Source organism: Phoenix dactylifera, chromosome 8 (genome assembly GCF_051530095.1).
Source record: "Phoenix dactylifera cultivar Ajwa chromosome 8, Ajwa_hap1_PhDact_Kaust_v1.1, whole genome shotgun sequence".
Lineage (NCBI taxonomy): Eukaryota > Viridiplantae > Streptophyta > Magnoliopsida > Arecales > Arecaceae > Phoenix > Phoenix dactylifera.
Window position 1 is genome coordinate 28261415 of NC_143197.1, and position 16895 is coordinate 28278309.

The 16895-nt window shown below is 43.1% G+C and overlaps 3 protein-coding genes across 3 annotated transcripts; all 3 read right to left on the reverse strand.

Annotated features, from left to right (window-relative positions):
• On the reverse strand, nt 1-3815 carry LOC120110126 (putative histidine kinase 2). Its single transcript, XM_088703389.2, has 4 exons — nt 3370-3815; nt 2408-2988; nt 1041-2252; nt 1-235 (listed from the first exon to the last, which is right to left on the reverse strand). The coding sequence occupies exons 1-4, from the start codon at nt 3692-3694 to the stop codon at nt 26-28; spliced, it is 2328 nt and encodes a 775-aa protein (XP_088559515.2). The 5' UTR covers nt 3695-3815; the 3' UTR covers nt 1-25.
• A 16-nt stretch (nt 3816-3831) lies between these two features.
• Nucleotides 3832-10124, reverse strand: LOC149753064 (putative histidine kinase 2). The gene is made up of 7 exons (XM_089924969.1): nt 9448-10124; nt 8929-9304; nt 7967-8547; nt 6600-7811; nt 6193-6223; nt 4657-4841; nt 3832-4587 (listed from the first exon to the last, which is right to left on the reverse strand). The coding sequence occupies exons 1-7, from the start codon at nt 10111-10113 to the stop codon at nt 3832-3834; spliced, it is 3807 nt and encodes a 1268-aa protein (XP_089781095.1). The 5' UTR covers nt 10114-10124.
• Nucleotides 10125-10167: 43 nt separating this feature from the next.
• LOC149753065 (putative histidine kinase 2) lies at nt 10168-16464 on the reverse strand. Its single transcript, XM_089924970.1, has 8 exons — nt 16365-16464; nt 15732-15916; nt 14964-15662; nt 14444-14669; nt 13480-14060; nt 12118-13329; nt 11711-11741; nt 10168-10400 (listed from the first exon to the last, which is right to left on the reverse strand). Exons 1-8 carry the CDS (start codon nt 16462-16464, stop codon nt 10168-10170), a joined length of 3267 nt encoding a protein of 1088 aa, XP_089781096.1.
• Nucleotides 16465-16895: the final 431 nt, after the last annotated feature.

The following is a 16895-nucleotide window of genomic DNA, read 5'->3' on the forward strand; positions in this document are numbered from 1 at the left end:
TAGCAATATAGTCGATTCATTTGTTTTAGTTTTGATAAGCATTATTGATAGTTTCCAATAGCTCATTACTTTTTAGTGGCTTTGTCAAATGGAAATCCATTCCAGCGGAAATTGATTTCCTTTCTTCCTCAGGTGTCGCATGAGCAGTCAAAGCAATTATTGGGATGTGGAAACCATAATATTTTTTCTCTTCCCTTATTTTCCTTGTTGCTTCATAACCATTCATAATAGGCATCTGAGAGAAAAAGAATAAGATATCAGAAAACTGATTTAGTTAAATAAGACAATTATTGTGAAGGTACTGCAACATAACCATTATCCATTTTATATGAAATAAGAGAGTACAATGCACGATGAGATGCTTATGTGCAAGGTAAGTAGTAATAGCATTTTTAAATGGCTTGCAAGCATAGTGACAAATAAATACATCAATAGACATAATAACAAAAATAAGATAACATAAAACAGAAATACAAGTCGATGCTTAACATGGTATTTAGTGCAAAACATTATAATATGTTATATATGCATGTGTGTGCATTCTAGCAGATAAGAACTATAAACATTAAGAAAAAAAACTGAAGGGACAAAAATCATCACAAACTTTGTTATTTTATTTTCAGAAAGACTTACCATAACAGGTGGAATTTAATGTACTTTCTATCTGAAAATCAATAAATAGATCCATATGAGCACTTATGTATTGATATTCGGTTACTCTAACGATGATTTCATATGCTGCTACTCAATATACTAAAACAATTTTATTTATTTGAGCAATGGAGTGGTAATGTGTTACCACCAAGGTTTAAATCCTAGACCTAGCCTAGGATCAAGCCCTTCGGAAAGGGGTATCAACATTGGACTCGAGCCCAGTTGACCAATACAGTCAAAAAGTTTTGTCATTCAAAGTCAGCCGCTTAGATCCTTATTTTAACTTGGAGTTCTTTATAGAATTTCAAATCCAAGTAGTTACCTTCCTTTTGGACGACAATGATTATTACTAGTATAAATACATAATTGCTAAATTTTTTTCTTACCTCACAATCCATTAGAATAATATCATAAGGTAAAGGCTTTAAATCTCCTTGTGGTTGGGCAGTTCCATTGTGCTTATCAGATGTTCCTCGCAAAGCCTTTGTAACCAAGTCCACAGCATCCCGCCCATTTTCAGCATGTTCAACAGTTGCAGCAAGTCTTGAAAGTGTGTGTTTAGCAACCTTAGATAAAATGGGCATATCCTCCGCAAGTAAGATGTTCATGCCACTTAAGGGTGTGTCATCATCCATACTGTATCTCGATCCAGATGTTTTGTTGGTATGTTGGCTTGATTGCGAAGCAAAAGAATTGGACAATAAAGTTTTATCATCCATAGAAGAACTAAGCTCGATAGATTGTTGTCGTTCTTGCATTGTATTCATAATCTGTATTCCTTGTGGATCATCTACATTTGTTCCTCCGAACTCTTGTAAAAGTTTCAGGAGTGCATATAAACGAGAACCATGTAATGGTTTTTGCAAAACAAGATCACATTTCTCCTGATTAGAACTACTTAAATCAGCGGCCGGAGTATTGAAACTGGCCAACCAAACAATCTTGCACTGGATATTATGAATGCTGCTAGTAAAATTCTTCAAAATCGAGCATATTTCTGACATATTTCCACTGCTCAAATCAATGACAATCAAAATGTAAGTTGGCAAACTACTAAAACTTAGCTTCTTCAGACGTTCCTTAGTGGTAAGAGGCAAAGTTTGATCAGCCACATCTACAAAGCTAGAACACCCCTCATTTTCTTTGTTATAATTGAGAGATGTGGTTCTGGACAAGGAATTGCTACGTGACACTGAATCGGGCTTTGCAGAGGCACAAAGACTATTCTTGATCTTTTCGAGTGAAGGATAAAGAAGCTTGTGGTGGTCGATTGCCCATACCTTTACTCCAAGGCTTTCCATCCATCTTTGCATAATTTCTTTTGTTTCACCTTGAATCAAAAGTAGAGAGTGAATTCCTTCCATTTGAAGACCTCTTTTGAATGTCATGGCACGAATTTTTGATTGGGCAGTCACATTTTTCCCAGCAAGTTGAGTACTAGCAACAGATGTATTTCTTGGATGCAACTGAGAATTGGTATTCTCTTCACCATCCAAAGATGCATCACTTGACTTGAGAAAAATGTTAAACCTAAAACATGTTCCTCTTTCACCAGGATCTTTCTCCTTAATGCTAATCTCACCACCCATCAGTCGCACCTAATAATAGTAAACGAAAGTAGGATATCAATTCAACGAACAGAGATATAATCAAGGTAAAGCATAGAAAATTTGCAACAAATTTGTAGGCAAAAAACACAGGAAAAAACTTGAATATACGTTACAAAGAAGCAACAGATGTAATTTTTACTTACAAAGGATTGAACTATTCCAAGTCCCAAACCAGTGCCCTCATGTCCTCCAGTAGTTGTTTCTTTGACTTGCACATAGTTCTCAAAGACAGAAGCTCTCTTTTCCTTGGGTATTCCCTTACCAGTGTCCTCTACCTCAAAAATAAATTCAACAGAATCTGGGCCATGCTGAACAGGATTAAGAATTTCCATATTAGTTTCATTCTTCCAAAGGCACCTTGTCAGATGGCTTAATATGCTAGGAAAGCGGAACTCATGGTTCGAAGAAAGTTTAAAATTTTCTAAGCTAGGCTTCTTAGCCCAAGCACGCACAACCACGTGTCCCTCGGATGTGAACTTCACTGCATTGCCAAGTAGGTTATCGAGAATCTGTTTAAGCCGTCGACAATCTCCTTTGACATTTGAACATCTAAGAACTGAGCAATCACAAGGATCCCAAATCACCTCTAGGCCTTTCTTAAGAGCGACAACATGGAATATGTCTGCTGACTCCTCAAGCACTTGAGCCATATCAAATTCAACCTCTTCTAGTTGCATCTTTCCTGCTTCTACTTTACTTGTATCGAGAACTGAATTTACTATCCCTGTCAAAAAGGTTTCATCAAAAGAAATCAGTAATTTGTCTGTAGAATGTTTTCTTTCTGAATGTTACTAGAGTAACATGATAAATTACTAACAACATGAACTCCATCAGCACAACCCTTTAAGCTTGAATCAGTTGGGTATCGATAGAAAATTTTGATTTGAAGAGGAAGCTAACAAAGTTTTCCAAGATCAAGCATGAAAGAAACTAACAATGGACTACGAGCAAACATAAATGTTTTCTTTTTTTTTTAGGGGAAACAAAAATAATTTCTATACATGCATTTAGATTTATATGTATGTACATTTGTATGATGTTGAAAGTGGTTCTGTATTAAATACGCGTGTCGTATCATGAAGAACCAGATAAGGAAACTATATACCTAGAAGTTGTGATGCACAAGTACTCATCTGCTCCAAGTGCCTATCCAATTTGGAATTTGGGGTGGCATCAAGACGACAAAGTTCTACTAAGCCAGTGATGCCTGCGAGAGAAGTACGCACGTCATGGCTGGCACTAGCAAATGCCAAGCTCTTATTCATACTCTTCCGCTCTGCCTGTTGAATCGCCTCCTTTTGCTTGATGAGGCTCGCATATAGAAATGCTTCCTGTATTCGCGATCTCCTCAACAGTTGCAGCATGATGGAACTTCCGACAATCACACCGAGAATCATATGTGACAGCAGTGAGACAACAACTATCTTCATCTTATGAACGAGGGGAATTACTTCCTTACAGGGAAAAGCAATTACATATACCTAGTAAATAACCAAAATTCGATCAATTTAGAGCAAGGCAAGGCATAACTATTAATGGAAAAGACTGAACTGAAAATGACATCATTTCATAAGAAGAAAGCATCAAAAAGCTTTAATTCCAGGACCAATATCCAATGCATTACCATTCTGATTCCAGAAACATCAAGATGAGCACAACCAAAATTGTATCTCTTGCCCCAAATGCTCAAATAGTTAGTATGAGATGGATCACTGCCTGTACCTTCAGGGTTATCAAGCTGGCATGAAAAATTATCATGCTTTTCAAGTGGTAAGGTATCACTCTTATCCATTACATGGATTGAAACTGTATTATTACCAAGCACATAGCGAGTATGCGGTGGTCCAGTCTCTGCTATGACATGCCCATCTTCTGTAGCTACATACAAGTGCCCGCCCCAAAGGTTGACACGAAAAATATTATCAACGAGATCTTTCATGGCAATTCCGATGGAAATAACTCCTGATCTGGCCACTGGAGCAGTGAAAAAGAGCATCTGATCCCTAGCTTTGTTCCAGCCAACTCCCCATGAAGCATACCTGCTCTTACCATTTAATGCATCTTGAAACCATTGGGAACCAATTTGTTGTGGAGAGCAAGGAATCACATCTCCATACACCATCCCAGTATCTCGATCTACTGATTGGCTGTACCATTTATGTGCAGCAGAATAATTGGGAGAATCTGAAATATTCGAAAACATCGTGCGCGCCTGGTTCTCATCATTGTAATAGGAGAGAAGCATTCCACCATGTATACCAACATAAGATATCTGTGATATCCATGGCATTGTTGCAAATGCCAGGAACAAATTTGGCGCCACCTGCAAATCGAAAACATCAATTCAGTACCAACCTACTCTGCTAATGGCATATTGCACTCTAATATCTACCTTGTCTGCGATGTTGGAGAATGCGGACAAGTCTCCAATGGAGCTTAGCACCCTGGTGAGCCAATCCATAGCCAGGAGGATGCCAAGATAACCACACGGGCGGTGATCAATATTCAGCGACCAACTACTATGCAGCTCACGGCTTGGATCGACAGATACGAGGTACCACTTCTTGTTGACAACACCTATTCCCATAACTTCATTAGTTCAGTAATTCAACAGAAATTGGGACTACGGAGTATACCTATTGAGCCATTAGAGGTTAAAGTGGCAAGTGGGGAAAAGATTATGTGCAGCAACATCATCAAGGAGGTGCACCTCAATGTCCAAGGAGTACAAATCAAGGTTGATTTGCATGTTCTTCAGCTAGTGAGCCTTGATGTCATCCTTGGTCATTCATGGCTTCGTAGATTGGGCAGAGTCAGTACCGATTATGAAGCCATGATCATGGAGTTTACCATCAGCGGCCAGAAGAAGCAGTGGACAGCATCTTACAACAGAGGAGTTGTTGTAGATCTACTTCAGCCGCAGCCATGCTCGACCCTTGAGGACAAGGGTCGTTTCCAAGGGAGGGGGAATGTTGCGAACCCCGCTCCGCGAAGCCAAATTTCAGCCGAGACAAGCGAGGCCAACCTCGCTCAAGGCCAATTCCATTGCTTGGAGGCTTGGCCGAACCTTGGCCAAGCATTGCAGCAGCCGACCCAACCCCGCACAGGCCCTCCGCAGCGCCCATGCGAGGTTTGGGGCCCTCAGCCCGACCGCTTGCGCACCAGCCCGCACGTGGACCTCCGCGCGCGCTCAACCGGCAGCGCGCAACCCTCTGCGCGCACCAGCCAACGCGCGGCCCTCCGCGCGCAGCCGCACCAGCAGCGCGCGGCCAACCGCGCGCGCCCACAGCCTGCGTGCAGCCAACCGCGCGCGCACCAGCAGCAGCAGCACACGCGCGGCCCTCCGCGCGCACCACTGCCCGCGCGCAGCCCTCTGCACGCGCACCAGCAGCAGCAGCACACGCGCGGCCCTCCGCGCGCACCACTGCCCGCGCGCAGCCCTCTGCGCGCGCACCAGCAGCGCGCGGCCCTGCGCGCGCCCGACAGCAGCGCGCGCCCCTGCGCGCGCCCATTCTGCCGTGCGCACCGCTACGTGCACACGCCCTGCAACGCGCGCCCCTGCGCGCGCCCATTCAGCCGTGCGCGCCCCTGCACGCGCACGCCCAGTAGCGCGCGCCCCTGCGCGCGCACGCCCAGCAGCGCGCGCCACTGCGCGCATCAATTCAGCCGTGCGCGCCCCTGCGCGCACACGCCCAGCAGCGAGCATAGTGACAAATAAATACATCAATAGACATAATAACAAAAATAAGATAACATAAAACAGAAATACAAGTCAATGCTTAACATGGTATTTAGTGCAAAACATTATAATATGTTATATATGCATGTGTGTGCATTCTAGCAGATAAGAACTATAAACATTAAGAAAAAAAACTGAAGGGACAAAAATCATCACAAACTTTGTTATTTTATTTTCAGAAAGACTTACCATAACAGGTGGAATTTAATGTACTTTCTATCTGAAAATCAATAAATAGATCCATATGAGCACTTATGTATTGATATTCGGTTACTCTAACGATGATTTCATATGCTGCTACTCAATACACTAAAACAATTTTATTTATTTGAGCAATGGAGTGGTAATGTGTTACCACCAAGGTTTAAATCCTAGACCTAGCCTAGGATCAAGCCCTTCGGAAAGGGGTATCAACATTGGACTCGAGCCCAGTTGACCAATACAGTCAAAAAGTTTTGTCATTCAAAGTCAGCCGCTTAGATCCTTATTTTAACTTGGAGTTCTTTATAGAATTTCAAATCCAAGTAGTTACCTTCCTTTTGGACGACAATGATTATTACTAGTATAAATACATAATTGCTAAATTTTTTTCTTACCTCACAATCCATTAGAATAATATCATAAGGTAAAGGCTTTAAATCTCCTTGTGGTTGGGCAGTTCCATTGTGCTTATCAGATGTTCCTCGCAAAGCCTTTGTAACCAAGTCCACAGCATCCCGCCCATTTTCAGCATGTTCAACAGTTGCACCAAGTCTTGAAAGTGTGTGTTTAGCAACCTTAGATAAAATGGGCATATCCTCCGCAAGTAAGATGTTCATGCCACTTAAGGGTGTGTCATCATCCATACTGTATCTCGATCCAGATGTTTTGTTGGTATGTTGGCTTGATTGCAAAGCAAAAGAATTGGACAATAAAGTTTTATCATCCATAGAAGAACCAAGCTCGATAGATTGTTGTCGTTCTTGCATTGTATTCATAATCTGTATTCCTTGTGGATCATCTACATTTGTTCCTCCGAACTCTTGTAAAAGTTTCAGGAGTGCATATAAACGAGAACCATGTAATGGTTTTTGCAAAACAAGATCACATTTCTCCTGATTAGAACTACTTAAATCAGCGGCCGGAGTATTGAAACTGGCCAACCAAACAATCTTGCACTGGATATTATGAATGCTGCTAGTAAAATTCTTCAAAATCGAGCATATTTCTGACATATTTCCACTGCTCAAATCAATGACAATCAAAATGTAAGTTGGCAAACCACTAAAACTTAGCTTCTTCAGACGTTCCTTAGTGGTAAGAGGCAAAGTTTGATCAGCCACATCTACAGAGCTAGAACACCCCTCATTTTCTTTGTTATAATTGAGAGATGTGGTTTTGGACAAGGAATTGCTACGTGACACTGAATCGGGCTTTGCAGAGGCACAAAGACTATTCTTGATCTTTTCGAGTGAAGGATAAAGAAGCTTGTGGTGGTCGATTGCCCATACCTTTACTCCAAGGCTTTCCATCCATCTTTGCATAATTTCTTTTGTTTCACCTTGAATCAAAAGTAGAGAGTGAATTCCTTCCATTTGAAGACCTCTTTTGAATGTCATGGCACGAATTTTTGATTGGGCAGTCACATTTTTCCCAGCAAGTTGAGTACTAGCAACAGATGTATTTCTTGGATGCAACTGAGAATTGGTATTCTCTTCACCATCCAAAGATGCATCACTTGACTTGAGAAAAATGTTAAACCTAAAACATGTTCCTCTTTCACCAGGATCTTTCTCCTTAATGCTAATCTCACCACCCATCAGTCGCACCTAATAATAGTAAACGAAAGTAGGATATCAATTCAATGAACAGAGATATAATCAAAGTAAAGCATAGAAAATTTGCAACAAATTTGTAGGCAAAAAACACAGGAAAAAACTTGAATATACGTTACAAAGAAGCAACAGATGTAATTTTTACTTACAAAGGATTGAACTATTCCAAGTCCCAAACCAGTGCCCTCATGTCCTCCAGTAGTTGTTTCTTTGACTTGCACATAGTTCTCAAAGACAGAAGCTCTCTTTTCCTTGGGTATTCCCTTACCAGTGTCCTCTACCTCAAAAATAAATTCAACAGAATCTGGGCCATGCTGAACAGGATTAAGAATTTCCATATTAGTTTCATTCTTCCAAAGGCACCTTGTCAGATGGCTTAATATGCTAGGAAAGCGGAACTCATGGTTCGAAGAAAGTTTAAAATTTTCTAAGCTAGGCTTCTTAGCCCAAGCACGCACAACCACGTGTCCCTCGGATGTGAACTTCACTGCATTGCCAAGTAGGTTATCGAGAATCTGTTTAAGCCGTCGACAATCTCCTTTGACATTTGAACATCTAAGAACTGAGCAATCACAAGGATCCCAAATCACCTCTAGGCCTTTCTTAAGAGCGACAACATGGAATATGTCTGCTGACTCCTCAAGCACTTGAGCCATATCAAATTCAACCTCTTCTAGTTGCATCTTTCCTGCTTCTACTTTACTTGTATCGAGAACTGAATTTACTATCCCTGTCAAAAAGGTTTCATCAAAAGAAACCAGTAATTTGTCTGTAGAATGTTTTCTTTCTGAATGTTACTAGAGTAACATGATAAATTACTAACAACATGAACTCCATCAGCACAACCCTTTAAGCTTGAATCAGTTGGGTATCGATAGAAAATTTTGATTTGAAGAGGAAGCTAACAAAGTTTTCCAAGATCAAGCATGAAAGAAACTAACAATGGACTACGAGCAAACATAAATGTTTTCTTTTTTTTTTAGGGGAAACAAAAATAATTTCTATACATGCATTTAGATTTATATGTATGTACATTTGTATGATGTTGAAAGTGGTTCTGTATTAAATACGCGTGTCGTATCATGAAGAACCAGATAAGGAAACTATATACCTAGAAGTTGTGATGCACAAGTACTCATCTGCTCCAAGTGCCTATCCAATTTGGAATTTGGGGTGGCATCAAGACGACAAAGTTCTACTAAGCCAGTGATGCCTGCGAGAGAAGTACGCACGTCATGGCTGGCACTAGCAAATGCCAAGCTCTTATTCATACTCTTCCGCTCTGCCTGTTGAATCGCCTCCTTTTGCTTGATGAGGCTCGCATATAGAAATGCTTCCTGTATTCGCGATCTCCTCAACAGTTGCAGCATGATGGAACTTCCGACAATCACACCGAGAATCATAAGTGACAGCAGTGAGACAACAACTATCTTCATCTTATGAACGAGGGGAATTACTTCCTTACAGGGAAAAGCAATTACATATACCTAGTAAATAACCAAAATTCGATCAATTTAGAGCAAGGCAAAGCATAACTATTAATGGAAAGGACTAAACTGAAAATGACATCATTTCATAAGAAGAAAGCATCAAAAAGCTTTAATTCCAGGACCAATATCCAATGCATTACCATTCTGATTCCAGAAACATCAAGATGAGCACAACCAAAATTGTATCTCTTGCCCCAAATGCTCAAATAGTTAGTATGAGATGGATCACTGCCTGTACCTTCAGGGTTATCAAGCTGGCATGAAAAATTATCATGCTTTTCAAGTGGTAAGGTATCACTCTTATCCATTACATGGATTGAAACTGTATTATTACCAAGCACATAGCGAGTATGCGGTGGTCCAGTCTCTGCTATGACATGCCCATCTTCTGTAGCTACATACAAGTGCCCGCCCCAAAGGTTGACACGAAAAATATTATCAACGAGATCTTTCATGGCAATTCCGATGGAAATAACTCCTGATCTGGCCACTGGAGCAGTGAAAAAGAGCATCTGATCCCTAGCTTTGTTCCAGCCAACTCCCCATGAAGCATACCTGCTCTTACCATTTAATGCATCTTGAAACCATTGGGAACCAATTTGTTGTGGAGAGCAAGGAATCACATCTCCATACACCATCCCAGTATCTCGATCTACTGATTGGCTGTACCATTTATGTGCAGCAGAATAATTGGAAGAATCTGAAATATTCGAAAACATCGTGCGCGCCTGGTTCTCATCATTGTAATAGGAGAGAAGCATTCCACCATGTATACCAACATAAGATATCTGTGATATCCATGGCATTGTTGCAAATGCCAGGAACAAATTTGGCGCCACCTGCAAATCGAAAACATCAATTCAGTACCAACCTACTCTGCTAATGGCATATTGCACTCTAATATCTACCTTGTCTGCGATGTTGTAGAATGCGGACAAGTCTCCAATGGAGCTTAGCACCCTGGTGAGCCAATCCATAGCCAGGAGGATGCCAAGATAACCACACGGGCGGTGATCAATATTCAGCGACCAACTACTATGCAGCTCACGGCTTGGATCAACAGATACGAGGTACCACTTCTTGTTGACAACACCTATTCCCATAACTTCATTAGTTCAGTAATTCAACAGAAATTGGGACTACGGAGTATACCCATTGAGCCATTAGAGGTTAAAGTGGCAAGTGGAGAAAAGATTATGTGCAGCAACATCATCAAGGAGGTGCACCTCAATGTCCAAGGAGTACAAATCAAGGTTGATTTGCATGTTCTTCAGCTAGTGAGCCTTGATGTCATCCTTGGTCATTCATGGCTTCGTAGATTGGGCAGAGTCAGTACCGATTATGAAGCCATGATCATGGAGTTTACCATCAGCGGCCAGAAGAAGCAGTGGACAGCATCTTACAACAGAGGAGTTGTTGTAGATCTACTTCAGCCGCAGCCATGCTCGACCCTTGAGGACAAGGGTCGTTTCCAAGGGAGGGGGAATGTTGCGAACCCCGCTCCGCGAAGCCAAATTTCAGCCGAGACAAGCGAGGCCAACCTCGCTCAAGGCCAATTCCATTGCTTGGAGGCTTGGCCGAACCTTGGCCAAGCATTGCAGCAGCCGACCCAACCCCGCACAGGCCCTCCGCAGCGCCCATGCGAGGTTTGGGGCCCTCAGCCCGACCGCTTGCGCACCAGCCCGCACGTGGACCTCCGCGCGCGCTCAACCGGCAGCGCGCAACCCTCTGCGCGCACCAGCCAACGCGCGGCCCTCCGCGCGCAGCCGCACCAGCAGCGCGCGGCCAACCGCGCGCGCCCACAGCCTGCGCGCAGCCAACCGCGCGCGCACCAGCAGCAGCAGCACACGCGCGGCCCTCCGCGCGCACCACTGCCCGCGCGCAGCCCTCTGCACACGCACCAGCAGCGGCAGCACACGCGCGGCCCTCCACGCGCACCACTGCCCGCGCGCAGCCCTCTGCGCGCGCCCGACAGCAGCGCGCGTCCCTGCGCGCGCCCATTCTGCCGTGCGCACCGCTACGTGCACACGCCCTGCAGCGCGCGCCCCTGCGCGCGCCCATTCAGCCGTGCGCGCCCCTGCACGCGCACGCCCCTGCGCGCGCACGCCCAGCAGCGCGCGCCCCTGCGCGCATCCATTCAGCCGTGCGCGCCCCTGCGCGCACACGCCCATCAGCGAGCATAGTGACAAATAAATACATCAATAGACGTAATAACAAAAATAAGATAACATAAAACAGAAATACAAGTCGATGCTTAACATGGTATTTAGTGCAAAACATTATAATATGTTATATATGCATGTGTGTGCATTCTAGCAGATAAGAACTATAAACATTAAGAAAAAAAACTGAAGGGACAAAAATCATCACAAACTTTGTTATTTTATTTTCAGAAAGACTTACCATAACAGGTGGAATTTAATGTACTTTCTATCTGAAAATCAATAAATAGATCCATATGAGCACTTATGTGTTGATATTCGGTTACTCTAACGATGATTTCATATGCTGCTACTCAATATACTAAAACAATTTTATTTATTTGAGCAATGGAGTGGTAATGTGTTACCACCAAGGTTTAAATCCTAGACCTAGCCTAGGATCAAGCCCTTCGGAAAGGGGTATCAACATTGGACTCGAGCCCAGTTGACCAATACAGTCAAAAAGTTTTGTCATTCAAAGTCAGCCACTTAGATCCTTATTTTAACTTGGAGTTCTTTATAGAATTTCAAATCCAAGTAGTTACCTTCCTTTTGGACGACAATGATTATTACTAGTATAAATACATAATTGCTAAATTTTTTTCTTACCTCACAATCCATTAGAATAATATCATAAGGTAAAGGCTTTAAATCTCCTTGTGGTTGGGCAGTTCCATTGTGCTTATCAGATGTTCCTCGCAAAGCCTTTGTAACCAAGTCCACAGCATCCCGCCCATTTTCAGCATGTTCAACAGTTGCAGCAAGTCTTGAAAGTGTGTGTTTAGCAACCTTAGATAAAATGGGCATATCCTCCGCAAGTAAGATGTTCATGCCACTTAAGGGTGTGTCATCATCCATACTGTATCTCGATCCAGATGTTTTGTTGGTATGTTGGCTTGATTGCGAAGCAAAAGAATTGGACAATAAAGTTTTATCATCCATAGAAGAACCAAGCTCGATAGATTGTTGTCGTTCTTGCATTGTATTCATAATCTGTATTCCTTGTGGATCATCTACATTTGTTCCTTCGAACTCTTGTAAAAGTTTCAGGAGTGCATATAAACGAGAACCATGTAATGGTTTTTGCAAAACAAGATCACATTTCTCCTGATTAGAACTACTTAAATCAGCGGCCGGAGTATTGAAACTGGCCAACCAAACAATCTTGCACTGGATATTATGAATGCTGCTAGTAAAATTCTTCAAAATCGAGCATATTTCTGACATATTTCCACTGCTCAAATCAATGACAATCAAAATGTAAGTTGGCAAACCACTAAAACTTAGCTTCTTCAGACGTTCCTTAGTGGTAAGAGGCAAAGTTTGATCAGCCACATCTACAGAGCTAGAACACCCCTCATTTTCTTTGTTATAATTGAGAGATGTGGTTCTGGACAAGGAATTGCTACGTGACACTGAATCGGGCTTTGCAGAGGCACAAAGACTATTCTTGATCTTTTCGAGTGAAGGATATAGAAGCTTGTGGTGGTCGATTGCCCATACCTTTACTCCAAGGCTTTCCATCCATCTTTGCATAATTTCTTTTGTTTCACCTTGAATCAAAAGTAGAGAGTGAATTCCTTCCATTTGAAGACCTCTTTTGAATGTCATGGCACGAATTTTTGATTGGGCTGTCACATTTTTCCCAGCAAGTTGAGTACTAGCAACAGATGTATTTCTTGGATGCAACTTAGAATTGGTATTCTCTTCACCATCCAAAGATGCATCACTTGACTTGAGAAAAATGTTAAACCTAAAACATGTTCCTCTTTCATTAGGATCTTTCTCCTTAATGCTAATCTCACCACCCATCAGTCGCACCTAATAATAGTAAAGTAGGATATCAATTCAACGAACAGAGATATAATCAAGGTAAAGCATAGAAAATTTGCAACAAATTTGTAGGCAAAAAACACAGGAAAAAACTTGAATATACGTTACAAAGAAGCAACAGATGTAATTTTTACTTACAAAGGATTGAACTATTCCAAGTCCCAAACCAGTGCCCTCATGTCCTCCAGTAGTTGTTTCTTTGACTTGCACATAGTTCTCAAAGACAGAAGCTCTCTTTTCCTTGGGTATTCCCTTACCAGTGTCCTCTACCTCAAAAATAAATTCAACAGAATCTGGGCCATGCTGAACAGGATTAAGAATTTCCATATTAGTTTCATTCTTCCAAAGGCACCTTGTCAGATGGCTTAATATGCTAGGAAAGTGGAACTCATGGTTCGAAGAAAGTTTAAAATTTTCTAAGCTAGGCTTCTTAGCCCAAGCACGCACAACCACGTGTCCCTCGGATGTGAACTTCACTGCATTGCCAAGTAGGTTATCGAGAATCTGTTTAAGCCGTCGACAATCTCCTTTGACATTTGAACATCTAAGAACTGAGCAATCACAAGGATCCCAAATCACCTCTAGGCCTTTCTTAAGAGCGACAACATGGAATATGTCTGCTGACTCCTCAAGCACTTGAGCCATATCAAATTCAACCTCTTCTAGTTGCATCTTTCCTGCTTCTACTTTACTTGTATCGAGAACTGAATTTACTATCCCTGTCAAAAAGGTTTCATCAAAAGAAACCAGTAATTTGTCTGTAGAATGTTTTCTTTCTGAATGTTACTAGAGTAACATGATAAATTACTAACAACATGAACTCCATCAGCACAACCCTTTAAGCTTGAATCAGTTGGGTATTGATAGAAAATTTTGATTTGAAGAGGAAGCTAACAAAGTTTTCCAAGATCAAGCATGAAAGAAACTAACAATGGACTACGAGCAAACATAAATGTTTTCTTTTTTTTTTTTAGGGGAAACAAAAATAATTTCTATACATGCATTTAGATTTATATGTATGTACATTTGTATGATGTTGAAAGTGGTTCTGTATTAAATACGCGTGTCGTATCATGAAGAACCAGATAAGGAAACTATATACCTAGAAGTTGTGATGCACAAGTACTCATCTGCTCCAAGTGCCTATCCAATTTGGAATTTGGGGTGGCATCAAGACGACAAAGTTCTACTAAACCAGTGATGCCTGCGAGAGAAGTACGCACGTCATGGCTGGCACTAGCAAATGCCAAGCTCTTATTCATACTCTTCCGCTCTGCCTGTTGAATCGCCTCCTTTTGCTTGATGAGGCTCGCATATAGAAATGCTTCCTGTATTCGCGATCTCCTCAACAGTTTGCAGCATGATGGAACTTCCGACAATCACACCGAGAATCATAAGTGACAACAGTGAGACAACAACTATCTTCATCTTATGAACGAGGGGAATTACTTCCTTACAGGGAAAAGCAATTACATATGCCTAGTAAATAACCAAAATTCGATCAATTTAGAGCAAGGCAAGGCATAACTATTAATGGAAAGGACTGAACTGAAAATGACATCATTTCATAAGAAGAAAGCATCAAAAAGCTTTAATTCCAGGACCAATATCCAATGCATTACCATTCTGATTCCAGAAACATCAAGATGAGCACAACCAAAATTGAATCTCTTGCCCCAAATACTCAAATAGTTAGTATGAGATGGATCACTGCCTGTACCTTCAGGGTTATCAAGCTGGCATGAAAAATTATCATGCTTTTCAAGTGGTAAGGTATCACTCTTATCCATTACATGGATTGAAACTGTATTATTACCAAGCACATAGCGAGTATGCGGTGGTCCAGTCTCTGCTATGACATGCCCATCTTCTGTAGCTACATACAAGTGCCCGCCCCAAAGGTTGACACGAAAAATATTATCAACGAGATCTTTCATGGCAATTCCGATGGAAATAACTCCTGATCTGGCCACTGGAGCAGTGAAAAAGAGCATTTGATCCCTAGCTTTGTTCCAGCCAACTCCCCATGAAGCATACCTGCTCTTACCATTTAATGCATCTTGAAACCATTGGGAACCAATTTGTTGTGGAGAGCAAGGAATCACATCTCCATACACCATCCCAGTATCTCGATCTACTAATTGGCTGTACCATTTATGTGCAGCAGAATAATTGGAAGAATCTGAAATATTCGAAAACATCGTGCGCGCCTGGTTCTCATCATTGTAATAGGAGAGAAGCATTCCACCATGTATACCAACATAAGATATCTGTGATATCCATGGCATTGTTGCAAATGCCAGGAACAAATTTGGCGCCACCTGCAAATCGAAAACATCAATTCAGTACCAACCTACTCTGCTAATGGCATATTGCACTCTAATATCTACCTTGTCTGCGATGTTGTAGAATGCGGACAAGTCTCCAATGGAGCTTAGCACCCTGGTGAGCCAATCCATAGCCAGGAGGATGCCAAGATAACCACACGGGCGGTGATCAATATTCAGCGACCAACTACTATGCAGCTCACGGCTTGGATCGACAGATACGAGGTACCACTTCTTGTTGACAACACCTATTCCCATAACTTCATTAGTTCAGTAATTCAATAGAAATTGGGACTACGGAGTATACCCATTGAGCCATTAGAGGTTAAAGTGGCAAGTGGAGAAAAGATTATGTGCAGCAACATCATCAAGGAGGTGCACCTCAATGTCCAAGGAGTACAAATCAAGGTTGATTTGCATGTTCTTCAGCTAGTGAGCCTTGATGTCATCCTTGGTCATTCATGGCTTCGTAGATTGGGCAGAGTCAGTACCGATTATGAAGCCATGATCATGGAGTTTACCATCAGCGGCCAGAAGAAGCAGTGGACAGCATCTTACAACAGAGGAGTTGTTGTAGATCTACTTCAGCCGCAGCCATGCTCGACCCTTGAGGACAAGGGTCGTTTCCAAGGGAGGGGGAATGTTGCGAACCCCGCGCCGCGAAGCCAAATTTCAGCCGAGACAAGCGAGGCCAACCTCGCTCAAGGCCAATTCCATTGCTTGGAGGCTTGGCCGAACCTTGGCCAAGCATTGCAGCAGCCGACCCAACCCCGCACAGGCCCTCCGCAGCACCCATGCGAGGTTTGGGGCCCTCAGCCCGACCGCTTGCGCACCAGCCCGCACGTGGACCTCCGCGCGCGCTCAACCGGCAGCGCGCAACCCTCTGCGCGCACCAGCCAACGCGCGGCCCTCCGCGCGCAGCCGCACCAGCAGCGCACGGCCAACTGAGCGCGCCCACAGCCTGCGCGCCGCCAACCGCGCGCGCACCAGCAGCAGCAGCACACGCGCGGCCCTCCGCGCGCACCACTGCCCGCGCGCAGCCCTCTGCACGCGCACCAGCAGCAGCAGCACACGCGCGGCCCTCCGCGGCACCACTGCCCGCGCGCAGCCCTCTGCGCGCGCCCGACAGCAGCGCGCGCCCATTCTGCCGTGCGCACCGCTACGTGCACACGCCCTGCAGCGCGCGCCCCTGCGCGCGCCCATTCAGCCGTGCGCGCCCCTGCACGC

What these genes read in the sequence shown, in the direction of transcription:
- LOC120110126 (XM_088703389.2), bottom strand. Translation starts at nt 3,694, where the DNA reads ATGAAGATAGTTGTTGTCTCACTGCTGTCACATATGATTCTCGGTGTG. An exon ending in TTGTGCATCACAACTTCTAG is followed by an intron (nt 2,989 to 3,369) that starts GTATATAGTTTC and finishes CCTTTTTGACAG; the next exon opens with GGATAGTAAATTCAGTTCTC. An exon ending in TTGGAATAGTTCAATCCTTT is followed by an intron (nt 2,253 to 2,407) that starts GTAAGTAAAAAT and finishes TACTATTATTAG; the next exon opens with GTGCGACTGATGGGTGGTGA.
- LOC149753064 (XM_089924969.1), bottom strand. Translation starts at nt 10,113, where the DNA reads ATGCCATGGATATCACAGATATCTTATGTTGGTATACATGGTGGAATG. An exon ending in TTATTCTAATGGATTGTGAG is followed by an intron (nt 6,224 to 6,599) that starts GTAAGAAAAAAA and finishes ATTGATTTTCAG; the next exon opens with ATAGAAAGTACATTAAATTC. An exon ending in ATTAAATTCCACCTGTTATG is followed by an intron (nt 4,842 to 6,192) that starts GTAAGTCTTTCT and finishes TTATGGGAATAG; the next exon opens with GTGTTGTCAACAAGAAGTGG.
- LOC149753065 (XM_089924970.1), bottom strand. Translation starts at nt 16,464, where the DNA reads ATGGGTGCTGCGGAGGGCCTGTGCGGGGTTGGGTCGGCTGCTGCAATG. An exon ending in TCTACAACATCGCAGACAAG is followed by an intron (nt 15,663 to 15,731) that starts GTAGATATTAGA and finishes TTCGATTTGCAG; the next exon opens with GTGGCGCCAAATTTGTTCCT. An exon ending in TTGGAATAGTTCAATCCTTT is followed by an intron (nt 13,330 to 13,479) that starts GTAAGTAAAAAT and finishes TACTATTATTAG; the next exon opens with GTGCGACTGATGGGTGGTGA.